General features: G+C 51.5%; 1 protein-coding gene across 2 annotated transcripts in view; it reads left to right on the top strand.

The window, feature by feature from the left end:
- CKB (creatine kinase B) overlaps positions 1 to 19,731 on the top strand; it is a 99,429-nt gene that overhangs the window by 61,648 nt on the left and 18,050 nt on the right. For both annotated transcript variants that reach the window (XM_029598017.1, XM_029598018.1), the window contains exon 5: positions 4,554 to 4,725. In XM_029598017.1, coding sequence (XP_029453877.1) covers positions 4,554 to 4,725 — 172 coding nt within the window. The remainder of the gene's footprint in view (positions 1 to 4,553; positions 4,726 to 19,731) is intronic.

Raw genomic sequence — 19,731 nt, 5'->3', positions numbered from 1 at the left:
TCTGCGGTTCCCGTGGTCTCTGCGGTGGCTGCGACGGTGGCGGCTCCCACGGATCCTGTTCCTGGTCCTTCACGCTTATCGGGAGCAGGACCTCCCGCTGCTGGATAGTCCAGATCAATCAGACCAGGATGTTTCACCGGACGAGTCTGAGCTCCCGGACGAGGGGGACCTCCCCCCTGGGATTGCGCCATATAGAACCATGAGGCGGTTCTTCCCTAAGGAGGATCTCTCCGACCTCGTGTCTCAGTGCCTGGCGGAGTTGGATATTACAGGTCCCAGCGTTTCGGTGCCCTCTGCGCAGAACCCCCTGCTGGAAGGGCTTCGCCCTACAGCCCGCCACTTTCCATTCTTGCTAGCGGCAAAACAACTGATCGATTTGGAATGGGCCGCTCCAGCGACTTCCTTCAAAGGGGGCCGGGCCCTGAGGGGCATGTATCCATTGGCACCAGCTCTTCAGGACCTGCTGGCGTGCCCTCAGGTGGACGCCTTGATTAGCGCTGTGGTCAAGCGCACTACCATTCCTGTGGAAGGGGGGACGGCCCTCAAGGAACCTCATGACCGGCGGATGGACGCCATTCTAAAACAGAATTTTGAGGTAGCGGCTTTATCATTGCGGATTGCGTCCTGCTGCACAGGGGGGACACGTGCTTGTTTGTCACAAGTCCGAAACAACGCTCCGGCGCCGGACATGGAGTCCACTCTTTCGTTTCTTACGTATGCGGCATCAGATTTGGTCTGGACAACAGCTAAGGGAATTTCATCCTCCGTAGCCACCAGGAGGCAACTCTGGATCCGAAAGTGGTCGGCTGATGCGCCTTCAGACGCACCTCACCAGATTGCCCTTTCAGGGCTCCTTGCTGTTTGGCAGTGACCTGGATAGACTGGCCAGTACTTGGGGCGCCTCTCCAGTGCCTAGACCGCCGGAAGATCGGTTCAGAAGGGGCCAGCGCTCCTTTCCAAGGCCCTCCAGGGGCAGGAGTTCACAGCGCTTTGTTCCTTACAGGAGTCGATATCAGGCACCACGTTCTTAGGCCAGGAATCAGTCCTTTCGGACCAAGCAGCGCTAAAGGGGAGCGGGCCCGGGCTCGGGTCCCGGCCGCGCCTCCCAATGAGAATCCGCCGATTCATCTGGGGGACGGAGCCATAGGGGGCAGGTTAACTCTCTTCTACCCCAGATGGGTCGAGATTACGTCGGACCGGTGGGTCCTCGCCGTTATCCGGGAGGGATATTATCTGGACTTTCATCATCTCCCTCCGGATAGGTTTGTGGAGTCTTCATGTCCCATACACAAGAAGGCAGCATTGGAAGCTACCCTGGTGAGGCTCCTGTCCTTGAAAGCCATCATCCCAGTATTTGCCTGGGAAGTGAATTCTGGACATTATTCCATTTATTTCATGGTCCCCAAGAAAGGGGGGTACCTTTCGGCCTGTCCTGGACCTCAAGTCAGTCAATCAATACTTACGGGTACCGAGGTTTCGCATGCAAACTCTGCGTTCAGTCAAAGCCGCAGTACAGCCAGGAGAATTCCTCACGGCATTAGACCTGTCAGAAGCATACCTGCATATCCCGATCCATCCGGATCATCAGCGCTACCTACGCTTCAAGGTTCTAGGCCGCCACTTCCAGTTTCGGGCTTTGCCCTTCGGGTTGGCAACGTCACCACGGACATTCACCAAGGTGGTAGTAGTGGTAGCGGCGGCACTCAGGCGGGAAGGAATTCTGGTCCATCCCTACCTAGACGACTGGTTGATCAGGGTGAAATCCCGAGAAGAGAGCCTTCGGACAACCGACAGAGTGATCGCCCTTCTGGAAAGCTTGGGCTGGGTAATCAACCTCAGCAAGAGCTGCTTACAGCCTTTCCCAGTCACTGGAATACCTGGGAGTACAGTTCGACACCCAGGCAGACACGGTCAGTCTCACAACCAAGAGAAAGTTGAAACTGCGGCAGCGTATCCAGTATTTGATGGGAGCCAGTCGGCCCATAGCCTGGGATTATCTACAGGTTCTTGGTCTCATGGCATCCACCCTGGAAGTGGTACCTTGGGCAAGGGCCCATATGAGACCTCTACAACACGCCCTGCTCTCTTGCTGGAGCCCCCGTCTATAGAACTATTCCACGCACCTACCTCTGCCAGCCAGAGTGCGGACTCAGTTGCGGTGGTGGTTGTAGGCCAACCACTTGAGCAGGGGGTCGAAGATGTCCTCACCCACGTGGATCTTGCTCACCACAGATGCCAGCCTGAGCGGCTGGGGAGCCCACTGCGAAGAACTCACCGCACAAGGGCGGTGGAACAGGGAAGAGTCAGCGTGGAACATCAATCGGCTAGAGACCCGGGCAGTCCGATTGGCATGCCTTCAATTTGCTCACAGACTGAAGAACACTGCAGTCAGAGTGATGTCAGACAACGCCACCACGGTGGCATACATCAACCGTCAGGGCGGTACCAGAAGCAGACAGGTATCCCTGGAGATCGCCCCTCTGACTTGGGCAGAGGTGCATCTTCAGGACATCTCCGCCGTCCACATTGCCGGGAAGGACAATACCACAGCAGACTTCCTCAGCAGAGAGAGCCTAAATCCGGGAGAGTGGCAGCTCTCACCCACGGCCTTCCAGATGATTGTGGATCATTGGGGGATTCCGGACATGGATTTGCTGGCGGACAAGTCCAACGCTCAAGTACCCAGATACTTCAGCCGCAAGCGCGACCTGTTCTCACACGGAATCGATGCCCTGGTTCAGCCATGGCCTCCAGGGACTCTACTGTACGCCTTTCCTCCGTGGCCTCTGCTAGCTGCTGTCGTCCGCAAGATTCAGAGACACCGGGGGCTAGTTCTTCTAGTGGCGCCAGACTGGCCAAGAAGACCCTGGTATGCAGACATGAGAAGACTGCTGGCGGGGGAGCCTCTTCCCCTGCCTCCTCTCCGGGACCTTCTACATCAAGGTCCCATTCTTCACGAGGATCCAGCTCAATTCTCTCTTACAGTATGACCCTTGAGAGGGCTCGATTTGAAGAAGAGGGGTTACTCGGAGCCCGTGATTAATACCCTCCTCCGAGCTCGCAAGTTTTCCACATCCCTCGCATACATCCGGATCTGGAGAGTATTTGAAGCATGGTGCGACACTCACGGCACCAATCCACATGCCACCACAATCCCTATTGTGTTGAATTTCCTGCAGGATGGCCTTCAGAAGGGTCTGTCCCTCAGCTCCATGAAAGTTCAGATGGCTGCGCTATCTTGCTATGGTCCCAGGAGGGATGGCAAGACCATCGCCAAGCACCCAGATGTTTCTCGCTTCCTGCAAGGAGTCAAGCATATTCGTCCGCCACTGAAGTGGCCTTTGTCTTTGTGGAACCTCAACCTTGTTTTGAATTCTCGCGGGGTCCACCTTCAGACCCCTTCGGGGCCTGTCTCTCCGTTCTCTAACCTTGCAGATGGTATTCTTGCTGGCGGTGTGTTCGGCACGCCGCATCTCAGTTACAGGCACTGTCCTGCCGTGATCCCTTTCTCAGACTCACTCCAGAGGCTATCCATCTTCGTACGGTTCCCTCCTTTCTACCTAAGGTAGTTTCACAGTTTCATCTTAATCTGACTATATCCCTGCCTACCACGGCGGGGCTGAAGAAATCTGAAGAAGGGCGTTTATTGCGCCATCTCGACATTGGCAGATTGCTGCCCAGATATTTGGAACTTACACAAGACCTACGAAAGACGGACCATCTGTTCGTCCTGCACAGCGGGAAGAAGCAAGGTGAAGCGGTCTCTCAGCCCACCATCGCCCGCTGGATTAAAGAAGTTATCCGGGCAGCTTACGTTGAGGCTGGAAAGTCCCCGCCTCTACAAATTAAGGCTCATTCTACCAGAGCTCAAGCGGCATCCTGGGCGGAATCCAGGATGCTATCGCCTGCTGAAATATGTAAAGCTGCGACATGGTCCTCCCTCCATACCTTTTCCAGATTCTACCGTCTGGATGTCCAGGCCAGGGAGGACTCGGCATTTGCCAGGGCGGTGTTACATGGGCCTCAGGCAGCCTCCTGCCCAGGTGGGAAGTAAAGCTTTGGTACATCCCATTTGTACTGAGTCCATCTGGCTACACGCCAGGAAATGTTGGGATTACTACCTGATAATCCCCTTTTCCTTAGTGTAGACAGATGGACTCAGCATCCCACCCAGCTGCCTGCGTACATGGGTTTCCCCGATGCAAGGTAAGCCAAGTCATCTCTGGCTATACGAGAGTACACTCTACCAGGTGTCAACGCATTCCGATTAGGACTGCTGGCGGTCTCCAGCTCCTATCAATCGGTATGGGGAATCCTGTTTTCACTTAGCGTCAGTACACACATCTCTAACAGCTTTTGCAAGGAAGATTACTGAATAGCTACGCTTCCTGTGGGGCTATATACCCCGTGCTGACGTCAGATCCGTCTCCAACTGCTAGCACGCGGATACTATCCCATTTGTACTAAGTCCATCTGTCTACACTAAGGAAAAGGGGATTATCAGGTAGTAATCCCAACATTATGTATTTATTTTGTTTAAATCTGTTTTTTAGCTTTGGCTAGCCTGGATGGGAACTTTAAAGGTAAGTATTATGCTCTGAAGAACATGACTGAACAAGAGCAGCAGCAGCTGATTGATGACCACTTCCTGTTTGACAAACCTGTCTCTCCTCTCTTGCTGGCTTCTGGTATGGCACGAGATTGGCCTGATGCTAGGGGCATCTGGTAAGTTGAATATAATGAATTTTAAGACCAATCTTAACATGGTACATCAAATACTTAATACCTCTGCCACCTTGCTGAATGATCAGATGTGTAAAAATATTTTCACGTAGATAAGCAGCTGAATTAGCCATGCTGTCTGGGTACATCTTCCGTGCCACTAGGTGGCGGAGCTCTCTAAGTCTAAAGTCTTTCAGCTAGGTGCTCCCTCCTGCATCCTGTCAGGATTGCCTCAGGCTCCTCAGTTTTTTCCCACATGACGGTTAGCCACGCGGAGCTCTTCTCTCCAGAGAAGATTTCTATTCTGTGAGGAAAAGCTTACAGAAGCTTACAAAAAACCAGGATTAAACATCTACCAGGGTCTGAGTCAGCATGCCTTGTCCAGGGTTTAAAATTTGCTTCTGTGGCTAAATTGTCAGCCACAGATGGCCGTATTTCCTGTTATTTATGCCTTGGACCCCAGCATGATCGGAGAAATTGTGTGGACTCCGGACACATGTCCCCACAAGACCAGACACAACTGGCTGCAAAGATTCAGGAGCTGCAATCCAGGGCCTCGGGCTCTTATGCCCCTTCAGAAGCCTCTGTTCGCTCTTCTCCAGGTCCAAAACTGAGAAAGAGGGTCTCCTCTGTCGACCCCCCCCCCCCCCCCCTCACCCCCAGGTCCGAACACAGACCATGTGCGGAGGGATGCGTCAGTGGCATCGTGGCCACATGTTTCATTGACACTCAGACACGAGCCAGAGCCGTTGTGAAGCGTCTGAGTACCGAAGCAAAGATGATGCTGTGTTGAAGTCATCAGCCCGGCGCACAATCAACTTATCGACGCAGGGAAGACACTGCGACGCAGCCTGGTTCAGACACACCCGTTCCTGTCTCGACGCAGAAGCAACCAAAACACCATACGAGACGCAGAGAGGTGTCTCCACCCTTACTACTTGAATCTGAACCAGAAGTCTCACTACCACATCTCAGACACGTCTCCTTCATCACCTGGAGCATCATCTATTTCCTTAACCTCAATGGGTGCACATGCGCTGGGCCAAACACAAGCGGATGTTCTATGGTCCACTATACCACCCATGCCTGAACAATCTGCTTCACCTTCACATCTCAGAGGAAATTTCTGATTCCAAATCTTCCGAATCTTCCTCAAATTCCTCAACTGGTTACCCATCTGCCCCATCGGAAGTGCCTCCAGAGCCGCCTTCACCTCCTGAAGACATGTCATACTCGCAATTTATAGAGAAGGTCACGGGGGGATAGTATTGAAGGATCGGAAGTTGGAGATCTTATTGAAGCGCATCTTTGAGGTTGCGACATTAGGGGTCCGGGCGGCGGCTTGTAGCAGTCTCGTACAGAGGGCCAATCTTCGTTGGGTCCAGCAACTGCTTACAGCACAGGAGCTTCCACCGGGCGAAGCGGAACAGGCCAACTGCGTGGAGGCTGCGGTTGCCTATACAGCGGATGCTTTATATGATTTGCTGCGGACCTCGGCTCACATTGTCTTCTGCAGTTTCCGCCAGACAGCTGCTTTGGCTCCATCGCTGGTCGGCGGATGCTTCCTCTAAGGCACGTTTAGGTTCTTTTCCCTTAAAGGGTAAGTTGTTTGGAGATGAGCTGGATCAGCTCATTAAGGACCTGGGGGACAAAGTTTATAAGTTGCCTGAGGATAAGCCTTGTCAGTCTCGATCCTTCGGGAATTCCAGAGCTCGTTTTCAGGGTCAGCAACTGTTCCGTATGGGGAGGGGTGGTTCCCTTTCCCAAAAACAGCAGGCGACAAGATCCCAGTCCTGGACTCCTTCCTTTCGCGGCAGGTGGCCTCAGCGTTTGGGATCCTCGCAAGGTTTTGCCCCCAACAAGACTGCTCAATGAAGGTGCGCAGACCCATTCCTCCTTTCCGTTCATCGGGGGTCGGTTGTCCCGGTTTTGGGAGGAATGGGTCAAGATAACTTCGGATCAATGGGTTCTCAACGTGGTTCGGCACGGTTACGAGTTGGATTTTGCTTGTCCCCTCCGGGATCTTTTTGACATTGCCAGGCGGTCCTCCGGAAAAGCAACGCGTTATCGCCCAAACCTTGGACTGATTGTGGACACTGGGGGCGGTATTGCCGGTTCCACCGGCCGAGCACAGGACTGGTCGGTATTCCATATATTTCGTGGTTCCAAAGAAGGAAGGCACGTTCAGGCCAATCTTGGATTTAAAACGGGTAAACAAGGCTTTCCGCGTTTCTCGTTTTTGCATGGAGACGCTGCAGTCTGTTATTGCGGCCGTCTACAAGGGAGAATTTTTGGCGGCTTTGGATCTGACAGAGGCGTTTCTTCACATTGGAATCAGAGAGGGTCATCAGATACCTGAGGTTCATGGTGTTAGGGAACCATTACCAGTTTTGTGCCCTTCCGTTCGGGTTAGTGACCGCTCCAAGGGTGTTCACCAAGGTTCTTGTGGTCATAGCAGCTTTCCTACGCCGTCAAGGAATACTGGTCCAGCCCTATCTCGACGATTGGCTCATCCGAGCGAAATCTGAAGCATTGTGCGGGCGGTTCGGTTGGTGGTGCAGCAACTGCAGTCGTTAGGTTGGGTAGTCAACTTCGCGAAGAGCCAGCTAGAACCGACCCAACAGTTGGAGTTCTTGGGCGCCCAATTCGATACTTTGGTGGGCAAGGTATTTCTGCCACGTCAACGAATAGTCAATCTCATGACGCAGGTGCAGAACCTGATGGATCTCCCGTTACCTACGGTCTGGGATTATTTACAGGTCATTGGACATATGGTGTCTGCTCTGGGGATGGTACCGTGGGCTTTTGTGCATATGCGGCCTTTACAAAGAGCGCTGCTTTCTCGTTGGGATCCCAGGTCCGAGGATTACGACCTGGTGTTACCATTGCTGGAGCCGGCCCATTTCAGTCTCACTTGGTGGCTAACCCCGGACCATCTTCTGCAAGGAGTGGACTTAGAACCTTCGTCTTGGATAGTAGTAACGACTGATGCCAGTCTATCCGGCTGGGGGGTGGTTTGTCAGTCCCGAGCGGTGCAGGGGACATGGTCTACTCACCAGGCCACTTGGTCCATCAACCGTCTGGAGACCAGAGCGGTACGTCTGGCTTTGCGTCACCTCCTCCCGATGTTACACGGTCGAGCGGTGCGAGTTCTGTCTGACAATGTGACCACAGTGGCGTGTATAAATCGGCAAGGAGGCACAAGAAGTTGTCCGGTGGCAACCGAGGCGTCATTGTTGATGGCCTGGGCGGAAAGTCATTTATCCCGCATAGCGGCCACCCATATTGCAGGCGTGGACAACGTTCAGGCGGATTCTGTCGGCAACACCTAGACCCAGGGGAGTGGGAGCTGTCAGCCGAGGCAATGTATCTCATAACCCAGCGTTGGGGGGGTTCCATACTTAGATTTGATGGCGACTCGGCTAAATGCAAAGGCGGCGCGTTTCTTCAGCCGAAGGAGAGAGCACGGATTGGAAGGCGTGGATGCACTGGTGCTTCCGTGGCCTCTTCACATCCTCCTATATGTTTCCTCCGTGACCCCTAGTGGGAAAGGTGTTAAGGCGCATAGAATCGGGGGTTAGTGATTCTCGTGGTTCGCAGATCTCTTCAATCTGGTGGTGGACGGGCCATTGCGGCTAGGTCATCTTCTGAATCTCCTTCGACAGGGTCCGGTATTTTTCGATCTGGCGGATCTCTTTTGTCTGGCGGCTTGGCTTATGAGCGGAGGCAGTTGAGGAAGAAAGGTTATCCGGACGCAGTCATTTCCACTCTCCTTTGGGCTCGCAGATCTTAGACTACGCTTACTTATGCTAGAGTATGGGAAGGTCTTTGACTCATGGTGTGGTGACTTAAAGATCTCGCCACGACAGTCTTCTGTGGGACATATCCTTACGCTTTTGCAGGATGGTTTGAAGAAGGGTTTGGCCTACAGTTTGCTTAGAGTTCAGGTAGCAGCTCTGGGTTGCTTGAGCTAAGGTTGAAGGTTTCTCTCTTGCATATCACCCGGATGTTACTCGTTTTTTGCGTGGAGTTAGGAACGTGAGTGTTCCCTGTCCTTCCTGGAACTTGAACTTGGTACTCCATGGTCTATGCGCGGCCCCTTTTGAGCCTATTAGGGCCTCGTTGAAGGGTTTAACTCTCAAGACTGTATCCCTAGTGGCCCTTTCGTCAGCGTGTCGTGTTTCGGAACTGCAGGCTCTTTCATGCAGGGAACCGTTCTTACGTATTTCTGAGTCGGGAGTCTCCTTACGCACAGTACCTTCCTTCTTGCCAAAGGTGGTTTCGGCCTTTCACGTTAATCAGACGGTGGAATTGCCTTCTTTTTCGGAGGAGGAGCTCCTCCAGTCTTCTCAAGGTCGGGACTTGAGGTGTTTGGATGTCCGTGTGCTTCTGAGGTATTTGGAGGTGACTAATGACTTTCGGAGATCAGATCACCTGTTTGAGTTTGTGGAACGGCCCCAAAAAGGGCCTTCAGGCATCCAAGATAACTATCGCTCGGTGGTTGAAGACCGCAATCGCATCCACATACATTTGGTTGCAGTAAGGCTGTTCCTGATGGGCTGAAGGCTCACTCTCTTCGTTCTCAGGCGACTTCGTGGGCTGAAAGCCAGTTTGTTTCTTGCCAGGAGATTTGCAGGGCGGCCACTTGGAAATCCTTGCATACTTTTGCGAGGCATTATCGCTTGGATGTTCGTGGTCCGTCGACTTGAGTCCTTTGGAAGCAGCGTAATTTGAGCCGGACTCTCGGGGTCCCACCCCATCTAAGGCAGCTCGGGTACATCCCAGCAGTCTGGACTGATCCTGGTACGTACAGGGAAAGGAAAATTAGTTTCTTAACTGATAATGTTCGTTCCTGTAGTACCAAGGATCAGTCCAGGCGCCTGCCCAAGTGTTTTATGAGAGTCCGCTTGTGTTTTCTACTGGTTCGTTCTGTGGCAGTGATCTACCCTTACAGGTTATACTTACAAGCGTTTAGGCAGTTTAAACAGTAAGTTATTTTGAGTTGGGTTCTAGTCTACTATAGGATGACAGGGTTCTTTTCTGTCTTTCAAAGATGTTGCTACTTGATCTGGTCAGTGGTTTAAAAGAGAAAAAAAAGGGTTGTCGGCGGAAGTGTTTGTTTAGTTCCTTCTGCTTTGATATCTCATATACTGAGGGATCACAGGCGGCACACCAGTATATCTAGGTGGTGCTTTTCAGCTTTTCTCTGACTCCATCTGCTGGAGGGGAGGCATAACACAAAAGTCTGGACTGATCCTTGGTACTACAGGAACAAAAATTATCAGGTAAACTAATTTTCCTATTCCGGACCCCCGACAAATGTTGGGCATACTAAAAACTTTTGACACGCCCAATGAAGCGGTAGCCCTACCCAACACCCAGTATTGACAACATTAATGGAAAAGTTGTGGGACATTCCTTTGTCCATCCCTTCAACATCTTGGAAAGTGGATCTCAAATATAGAACGAAAGATTTATCTTTTCATTCTGCAGTTCAGCTTCCGCATCAGTCAATTGTAGTTGAGTTGGTGATGCAAAAAGCTCGCAAGTCGAATTCATTCTAACACACCGCAGACTAAGGATAACAAGTCTCTTGATGACTTCGCAAAAAGGTCCTTTCAATTAGCGATGCTCAATGCCCGAATTCAAAATACTGTCGAAGTCACCATCGATGCCTCAGTGCTCTCAACTAACGAAAATGCTCCATACTTCGGGATCTCAGCCAGAGCCCCTGTGTAATCCTTGGGTGAAAAAACGCCAGGAGCAGTAGAGGCACTGTGACAGTCCGTCACAATGGCATCTTCCTCTGCTGGAGAATGATAGAGGCGAGCACAGAGGGAAACATTGTCTCCGCCATGGTAACAAGTCTGTCACCAACACTGTCCTGGACATCTGTGGCAGCTTCCTCGGTGCTGGAGAATGACTAGCCGAGCACAGAGGGGAAACAGTCACTAGCACCAACAGGGTTCCGTGTTTGGTGCCGGCACCGATGCCACATTGGCATCTGTCCATCGAGCCAGTTGCGAAGCGGGCCTGGGTACAAGAGTCTCCATGCTCCTCTGCACCTGAGGCATTCCCCACTGGTGCTGGGTACTGAGCCACCACAGATCATATGGAAGTGCCAGTAAAGCCTAGCCTGCCTCCCCCTGTAGCTGCATTACCTATACCAACTTCCAGGGAGGAGCTGGACATTCTTGTCCGCCAGGCTGTCCTCTGTGCCTTCCAGAGTCTACAACCTCAGTCTATGCAGGCCCCCATACTGGCACCAACACTGGAGCCATCGATATTCGCACCATTGCAACAGTCTCGCTGCCCTCGTCAGTACCCTCCCAACGGCAGCCTAAGTCATCTTCTGAGCCTCCACGGGCCCTTATACCTATCCCGGGATCCTTGAAGGGCGATGGGGACTCTAATCCTGCTTCGGCATAGAGACCTAAACCAACCTCTTCTCGGAGCCTTCTCCACTAGAAGAGTGGAGACAGTCCCTCCAAATGACATCTTCTTTGCCGCTTTTGTAAAGGAAATGTCTGAAACCATCCCTTTCCCTGTACATACCCAGATCAGTCCAGACCATGGGTTGAGCCTCCTGTCCAGTAGATGGAGACAGACCAAAACTGTAAGGTATCCTATAACAGGACAGAGCCTACCCTGAAACCCTTCAGTATTCGTCTGTCTCCAGCAGATGCGACAGCTCACCCTTCAGTTCCCTGTGTTCATTCCTTAGCCCTTACTTGTGGGTTCTCTCTCTTCTTATACAGGGTCAAGCAAGTATTGTTCTTCACTGTTTAAAAAAAAAAAAAGACAGAAATTGGACCCTGTGTTTTCCTCTTAGGAGACAGTTTCTGCCTCCTTGCTCTTGGGGGACCTAGGAGGGCTTGGCCCCTTGTTTTCGACCTGGTCACTAGAGGACCAGACGTTTTCGGGGGGGTGGGGGGTTGTAGGTCATAAAATCTTCCGGGGATCCATGTTGATGACACATATTGCTGTTTACCAACTATGTTTGATGCAACACCGAGAGAACCTCACTGCCATCAATATGAAGTTCGAACATGTGATTGCTTCAAAACATCCTCCCATTGCCAGCAACAGGACTCAGTACTAGATGGTGAACCTGCTTATGGCCCAAAGTCCAAGATAAACTAGCTGATCTGCCATGCACCGCAGATCATCTCTTCATGCACAAAGTCCAGCAGACAGTGCCTCAATTGCAAGACCACTGCGAGACCCTGAACAGCTCTCTACGTTTCTTGCAGGTCCTCCCTCCTTGGCTAGAAAACAAGCGAAGAGGGATGCTAGGACCTCTTACCACTCACATGAGTATTATCCAGCTCCTACGTGAGACCAACAAGTCCACTTCACTTCAAAAAGCACATACACATAAACAACTGATATCCAGATCACACGAGCTCCGCCAGCAAGCAGGCTTCTGGATTTTGAAACCTTGCCAGAGAACAGAACGGTCCATCCTACTGAGGACGAGGGCTCAGGACACCATTCCCCGGACACAGCAAGGCAGAGGATCTTAATCCCACTGTTTCCTACTTCCAAGGAAAACAGGTGACCTCCACCCATGCTGGACCTCTAATTTCTTCAGAAAGAAAAGTTCAGTATGGTGTCTCTCGGCAACAAGGAGGCTGACTCTATTCTCTGGAACTTCAATACGCTTCATAGTGAGTCAACAGTATTTTCAATTCCAAGTTCTGCCATTTGAACTAGCTTAGACACCTCATGTATTACACCAAATGCCTAGCAGTGATTGCTGCTCATCCACAAAAAACAGCTTTCACATGTTTCCTGGATGACTGCCTGATAAGGAGTCAGTCCAAAAAAGGAGCTCTAAATTATCTGACTCACTATAAATCTACTAAATATGCTGGGATTTCTGATTAACTACCATAAATCCTATATGGATCAGTCTCATCTCCTTGCCTCCACGGACCAGATCTGGGCACTGGCCCAACAACCATGCAGACATCCTATCAAACTGTCCACATCTCTGCATGCATGCAATATAGCCTCAGCCCATCAATTCTTCCCATTGATGGGTAACATGGCTTCCACGGTCCACGTCACTCCTATGGCCAGACTAGCCATGGGAAAAACTGTGGACTTCAAAATTTCAGTGGCTCTAAGCCATTTAACCGCTTTCATCCCTGATCCATGTCACCTATCAGTAACCAATTCCTCAGGTGACCTTGGCCACAGTTGCATCCAACTTGGGTTGGGGAGCTCGTATTAACCTCCAAACCCAAGATGTGTAGACTCCGCTCAATGAACAGTCTCAGATCAACTTCCTGGAGCTTTGAGCCATGTTATACTCTTTATGCCTTCAAACACTGCCTCTCACACAACTGTGTGGATACAGACAACATAGTGGCAATGTGGAACTCGAATAAGCAGGGACGCACAGGCTCTTATTGGCGCTGCCAGGAAGCCGGGCAGATCTAGGCCTGGGCCCTTGCACACTCCATGCATCTCTGGGCCACTTATCTACAGGCATACTGAACATACTAGCAAACCATCTCAATCGAAGTCTCCATCCCCACGAGTGGTCTCTGAACCCATATGTAGCAAGCAAAATCCTCTAGCGATGAGATCAACCATCGACCTCTTTGCATCCGAAGTGAACCACAAAGTAGATAGATTCTGCTCCCTATACAGGCAACGACATACATTAGCCATGGACGCCTTTGCTCACCCCTGGAACAAAGGCCTATATACATAGTCTTTGAATACTGCTCATAGCCAAAAAACTCTCGTGAAGCTACAGCAGGACAGGGGTTTAATGATTTTCATACCCCCGTACTAGCCTCTAAGTATGCTTCCCCATACTTCTTGACCTATCAATCCAGGAACCAATTCACCTGTCCACAGCTCAATCTCATAACACAAAATCACGGCATTTATACCATTCGAACCTTCAAATCTTTTCACTAATGTTTTTCAGGTACTTGTAGCTTCACGATTTAACAAATGGTGTACACAAAAAGGTATTGGCCCCTTTTCCTGCCCCACTCCATTTCTATTGGGCTATATAGGTACCTTTCGGATTCTGGTCTCCAGACATCCTCTCCGTAAGTATACCTCAGTGCCATTTCAGCTTACCACCAGGGAGTAGGGGATGCCCTGATAACTCAACCCCTTATGAGTTGGCTTATGGGCTTTCTACAACTTAAGCCTCTACAATCACCAGTTACAGATTGGGACCTAAATGTAGTGCTCACAAAGCTCATGCATTCCCCATTTGAGCGTTTGCATTCCTATGACACTAAAATTCTAACATGGGAAAATTCTTTTTCTCGTAGCCATTACATCTGCTCAAAGGGTCAGTGAGTTACAAGCCCTTGTTGCATACTCACCCTACACTAGGTTCCTCCATGACAGTGGTTCTCCGTACTCACCCTAAATTTCTTCCTAAGGTGGACAGTCTCTCCCCTTACTCAGTCTATAGTCTGTCCACTCTTTTCCCAAGGCCTCACTCTCACCAGGGCAAGAGGTTTTTACACACCTTGGACTGTAAGCGTGCACTTGCATTCTATCTAGACCGAACTGCAGTCCATAGGAAATCCATTCAACTTTTTGTTTCTTTTGACAAAAACAAACTGGGAGTTGCAGTGGGCAAGCAAACTCTCTCTCCAACCAGCTAGCAGACTGTATCGAATTCTGCTATAAGGAAGCAGGCCTTCCTCTCCAGGGGTGAGTGAAGGCACATTCCCTGTACGTACCCGGATCAGTCCAGACTCCTGGGTTTTGCTGCCCCCCCCCCCCTTCTAGCAGATGGAGACAGAAGTTTAACAACAAAAACTCTGCCTATATATAGGATAGTGCCACCTACAATCTGGCAGTATTCTTCTGTCTCCAGCAGATGGAAGGGGTGCAAATCCTACAGTCTGTAATAGGACCTAAATTAGTGACAGGTTTAGTTAAAAAAGAAATTTTCTTAAAATAGAAGACAGCTTTCTTCTTGGACTGTGACCACAGTAGGTGCCTGCAGGTCAGTGTTTTTCCTGCCTCCCAGGGGGTTGTGAGATCCTGAGAAGACCATCCTCCCTGGTTGTAGGCAGCAGCTGAGGTACTAGGAGAGATCCTTCATTGTTCCAGCTATTCACTACTGGGAGTGATACCAGGGAGCCCGGCTCATTCCTCCCAGTAGGGCCAGGTCCCGGAGGGCTAGCGGCAAGTATAAAAGTGAAAAAAAAAAAAATGTTTTTGGACTGCATTTTGTTGTGGCCTCTCTCCCTTCCCTTCCTATTCGGGGGGGGGGGGTGGCATTCTGAGGCGTTTTCACCACGTTTTCGGGGGTTCCTTTGATTTCTCTTCCTAGTGCCGAGCAGCTTGTGGGCATGTGCCGTGCATGCGCAATTGTAGCGGGATAGCCTTTGCTTCGCTTGTGTTTCTGGGGGAGAGGGGCTTCCACGGTGCCTCGGGGGTCGTTTTAAGGGTGCAGTCCATGTCGGGGGCATTCGGGGAGCTACCCCCATCTATTTCGGGTCTGTTCCCGGGAACGGCCGCCATTTTGAATCCTCTCGGGTCTGCCGGAACGGGTGCCATTTTGGGCCCATTGTTGACAGCGGCATTGGCAATTCAGATGGCGCAGACAGGGGGATCCCTCCCGCCGAATCTGTCGTCGCAGTGGAGAGTCCCTGAGGGGGACAGGGCCGCTGGTCCTACTAACCTGGCACCGGGGAGGTGCCTACAGGTGGTGACGATCCTACCATATCTGACATCTTTTTTTTCTGAGTTCGTTCTTTTGAAGCATAAGGCCCGTAAGGCAGGGAAAGAGATCCGAGGGCCCGGATTGCAGGGACTCCAGGGCCTTCATCAGGTCCCCGGTCCACCCACTTGAGAGCCACACAGGTGGATACGGATACTGATGACCCTGGTAGCCTGGAGTCTCCTGTTCAGCCCCTGAGGGGGGTAGAGGGGGAATCTGAGCCATTTACAACTGGGGCCTGGGGGTCTCATGGGACTGAGGGTGACGACCCAAAGGTCGTCCGCCTGTTTCGTAAGGATGAGTTAGGACCACTAATTCCAGTGATTTTAGGGGAATTGGGCATCCCCCTTCCTCAGGTGGAATCCCGGCTGGGGGCGACGGATCCAGTGGTCTTGGGTCTTAGAGGTCTGCCGTCCTCCTTCCCATTTCATTTCTTGGCTACGGACTTGCTTTTCAAGGAGTGGGACACTCCATATTTGGGTCTTAAGGTGGCTAAGGCCATGGATAAACTCTGTCCACTACCTGAGGAGGCTTTGGACCTCTTAAAGATACCTAAGGTGGGCTCAGCGGTGGCGGCAGTCACAAAAAAAGACCACCATTCTGGTCACAGGGGGAACGGCCCTTAAGGATCTTCAGGACCGCAAGATAAGTGGTTCAACTTAAAAAGATTTTTGAGGTTTCCGCCCTGGGCATCCGGGCAGCGATTGTGTAGTAATTTTTCATTGCGGGTGGGCCTGCGTTGGGTCCAACAGCTGTTGACTAATGAATCGCTATCTCAGGAGGAATCTCTTCAAGTGGGACGTTTAGAGGCAGTGATTACCTATAGTGCAGATGCTTTTCATGATTTGCCCCGCACATCGGCTAGGGCCAAGGTGTCAGCTGTTTTCACCAGGCGCCTGCTATGGCTGTCATTGGGCAGCGAATGTGTCCTCCAAATCTCAGTTGAGTTCCTTATCGTTTAAAGGAAAGTTTCTTTTTTGGAAAGGAGCTCGAGGACCTAATTCAGTCCTTAGGCGAGAATCAGGTTCATCGGTTGCCAGAGGATAGACTGAAGTCGAGGGGTACATTTTCCTCCAGGGCTCTGTTTCGGGGAGGGCTAAGACCTCTCGGGGGTCAGCCCCTTCCTTTTGTCACGCCACTCGACAGCAAACATATTCCCAGTCCTTTCGGGGCCGCCGCTTCGGCAGACCTGTCTCAGGCCAGGGAATGCCTGGGGGAAAGCCTTCACAATGATGGGCGGCCGGCCTGTTCCTTGGTCCCCAGGGTGGGAGGCAGATTGTCTGTTTTACCAGGAATGGGCAAAAATCACATCGGATCAGTGGGTACTGTCTGTGATAAGACACTGCTACGCGTTAGATTTTGCACGCCGGGTCCGTCCGCAATTTCTGGTCCTTCCGTGTGGTCATGCCACCAAGCGCTGCGCAGTAAAAGACACCCTACGGCGGCTAATCGACCCAGGCGCTGTAGTGCTGGTGCCTCAGCCGGAACTTCGGAGGGGGTCAGTATTCCATTTACTTCGTGGTACCGAAGAAAGAGGGAATCTTTAGACCCATTCTCGACCTCAAGCTCAACGGGTGCCTGCGAATTCCTCGTTTCCAAATGGAAAACACTATGGTCAGTGATCGCATCCATCCGGCAAGGGGAGTTTCTTGCATATCTACACATCGGGATTCGGCCCGATCATCAGAGGTTTCTGAGGTTCACCGTTTTGGGTCGGCACTACCAAAACGAAGCCCTTCCATTCGGGCTAGCCACTGTGCCTCGTACCTTTACCAAGGTTGTGGTGGTGGCGGCACAACTCAGGAAGGAGGGGTTCCTAGTACACCCATTCCTGGACGACTGATTAATTCGGGCGAAGTCGTAGTTGCTTTGCCGGAAGGCGATAGATCACATTCTTCAGCTGTTGCAATCTCTCGGCTGGGTGGTCAACTTGTCCAAGAGTCACCTAGTGCCGTCTCAGTTGTTGGAATTTTTGGGAGCTCGGTTCAACACTTGTCAGGGTCGAGTTTTTTTTCTCACGGAGGAAAGGATGCTCAAGCTCCAAGGTCAGGTGCGCTCCTTAGCGGTCAAACCAGTTCCGATGGTGTGGGATTACTTACAGGTCCTAGATTCAATGGCCTCAACTCTCGCATTAGTCCCATGGGCATTTGTGCATCTGTGACCTTTACAATCCGCATTGCTCTCCCGATGGAACCCAGTTTCGGAAGAATTCCATTTCCCTCTACTGATGCCGGAGTCTACCAGGGCCAGCCTAGACTGGTGGTTGTTTCCGGACAATTTACAGCGGGGGGGGGGGTGTTCCTTTAGTGGTCCCTGACTGGACTGTGGTCACCACGGATGCCAGCCTACACGGTTTGGGGAGCTGTTTGCCTGAGGAAGTAGGTACAGGGGCTGTGGTCCCCAGAGGAAGCGCAATGGTCCATCAATCGCTTGGAGACCAGGACAAGTGCGCCTGGCTCTTCAGGCATTTCTTCCGATTCTCAGGGGCAAATCAGTTCGAGTCCTATCTGACAATTCGACCACAGTAGCTTACATCAATCGCTAGGGGGGGCACCCGGAGTCTCCCAGTGGCGTTAGAGGCTTATCTCTTTATCGTGGGCGGAACGGCATTTAATCAGCATCGCAGCTTCTCACATCGCCGGAGTAGACAACGTACATGCCAATTTTTCTCAGTCATTCTCTGGATCCCAGGGAATGGGAGCTTTGAGACGTTTTGGACTCTCTGCGCCCGATGGGGTACACAAAGTGTGGATCTGGCAACGTACAAGAACTCCAAGGCTCCACGCTTCTTCGTTCGTTGTCGGAACACAGGGGCAGAGGGCGTGGATGCTCTGGTTCTTCCTTGGCCCACCGACGTACTTCTGTATGTGTTTCCTCCTTGGCTTCTTATTGGCCGGATCCTTCGTCACATCAAGTTACATCCCTCGGAAGTGATCCTGATTGCTCCAGAGTGGTTGAGACGTCCTTGGTTTGCGGATCTGATTAATTTGACAGTCGACGGCCCCTTCCGGTTTCCAGATTGGCCGAACCTGCTGCATCAGGGTCCTGTTTGTTTCAACCAGGTAGAGCGCTTTTGTCTAGCGGCATGGCTTTTGAGAGGAAGCAGTTGAAGTCCCGAGGATACTCGGATGCCGTGGTTACTACACTTTTGTGTTCCCGGAAGACTTCTATGTCTTTCTTATGAAAGAGCGTGGAAGGTTTTCGAAACGTGAGTTGACTGGGGTCTTCTCCCTACTCGGGCAGGGATATCGGACATTTTGAGTTTTCTTCAGGCCAGTCTGGCGAAAGGGTTGTCATGTAGTTCCTTGCGGGTGCAGGTGGCCGCCCTCTGTTCCTTATGAGGTAATGTTCAAGGGGTGAGTTTGGCGGCACATCCCGATGTTCGTTTTCTTCGGGGGGGGGGGGGGCTAAGTAACTGCGTCCGGTGCGACAGCCGTGTCCCTCTTGGAACCTCAATTTAGTTCTTAAGGCTTTGTGTGCAGCTCCCTTTGAGCCTCTCCATAGAGTGACGTTGAAAGACCTTACCTTAAAGATAGTGTTCCTGGTGGCGATTGCTTCTGCTCGCCGGTTGTCGGAGCTTCAGGCTTTATCGTGTAGGGAGCCCTCTTTGTGGATTTCGGACTCTGGGGTGTCTCTGCGTATGGTGCCTTCCTTTCTGCCCAAAGTGGCTTCCTCATTCCATCTTAATCAGTCGGTAGAGCTACAGTCTTTTTCCAACTTGGATAGGGGGGATCCCTTATCAAAGGATTTACGTAAGTTGGATGTGCACAGGGCGTTTATGCTATCTGGAGGTTACCAACGGGTTTAGAGTTTCGATCACCTCTTTGTTCTCTGGAGTGGGCCCCGCATGGGCAACATGGCCTCTAAGACTACTGTTGCTAGGTGGCTCAAGGAGATCATCAATTCGGCCTATCTGTTGAGCGGCCGCTCTTTGCCAGAGGGCCTTCGGGCTCATTCGACTCGTACTCAAACAGCTTCCTGGGCGGAATGTCACTTGATTTCCACTGAGGAAATTTGTAGGGCAGCTACTTGGAAATCATTGCATACTTTTGCCAGGCATTATCGGCTGGATGTCCGGGATGCCGGGACAGCTGGTTTTGGAGAAGGTGTGCTTAGAGCGGGCCTCTCCTAAACCCATCCCAAGTAAGCACAGCTCTCGTACATCCTAGGAGTCTGGACTGATCCGGGTACGTACAGGGAAAAGAAAATTAGGTCTTACCTTTGATAATTTTCGTTCCTGTAGTACCACAGATCAGTCCAGAGTTCTGCCCATGCTACATCTGAAGGTAATGGAG

Source organism: Rhinatrema bivittatum, chromosome 4, assembly GCF_901001135.1.
Source record: "Rhinatrema bivittatum chromosome 4, aRhiBiv1.1, whole genome shotgun sequence".
In the NCBI taxonomy this organism is placed as follows: domain Eukaryota; kingdom Metazoa; phylum Chordata; class Amphibia; order Gymnophiona; family Rhinatrematidae; genus Rhinatrema; species Rhinatrema bivittatum.
Note: the sequence above shows the minus strand (reverse complement) of the source record. Positions and strands in the feature narration are given on the sequence as shown.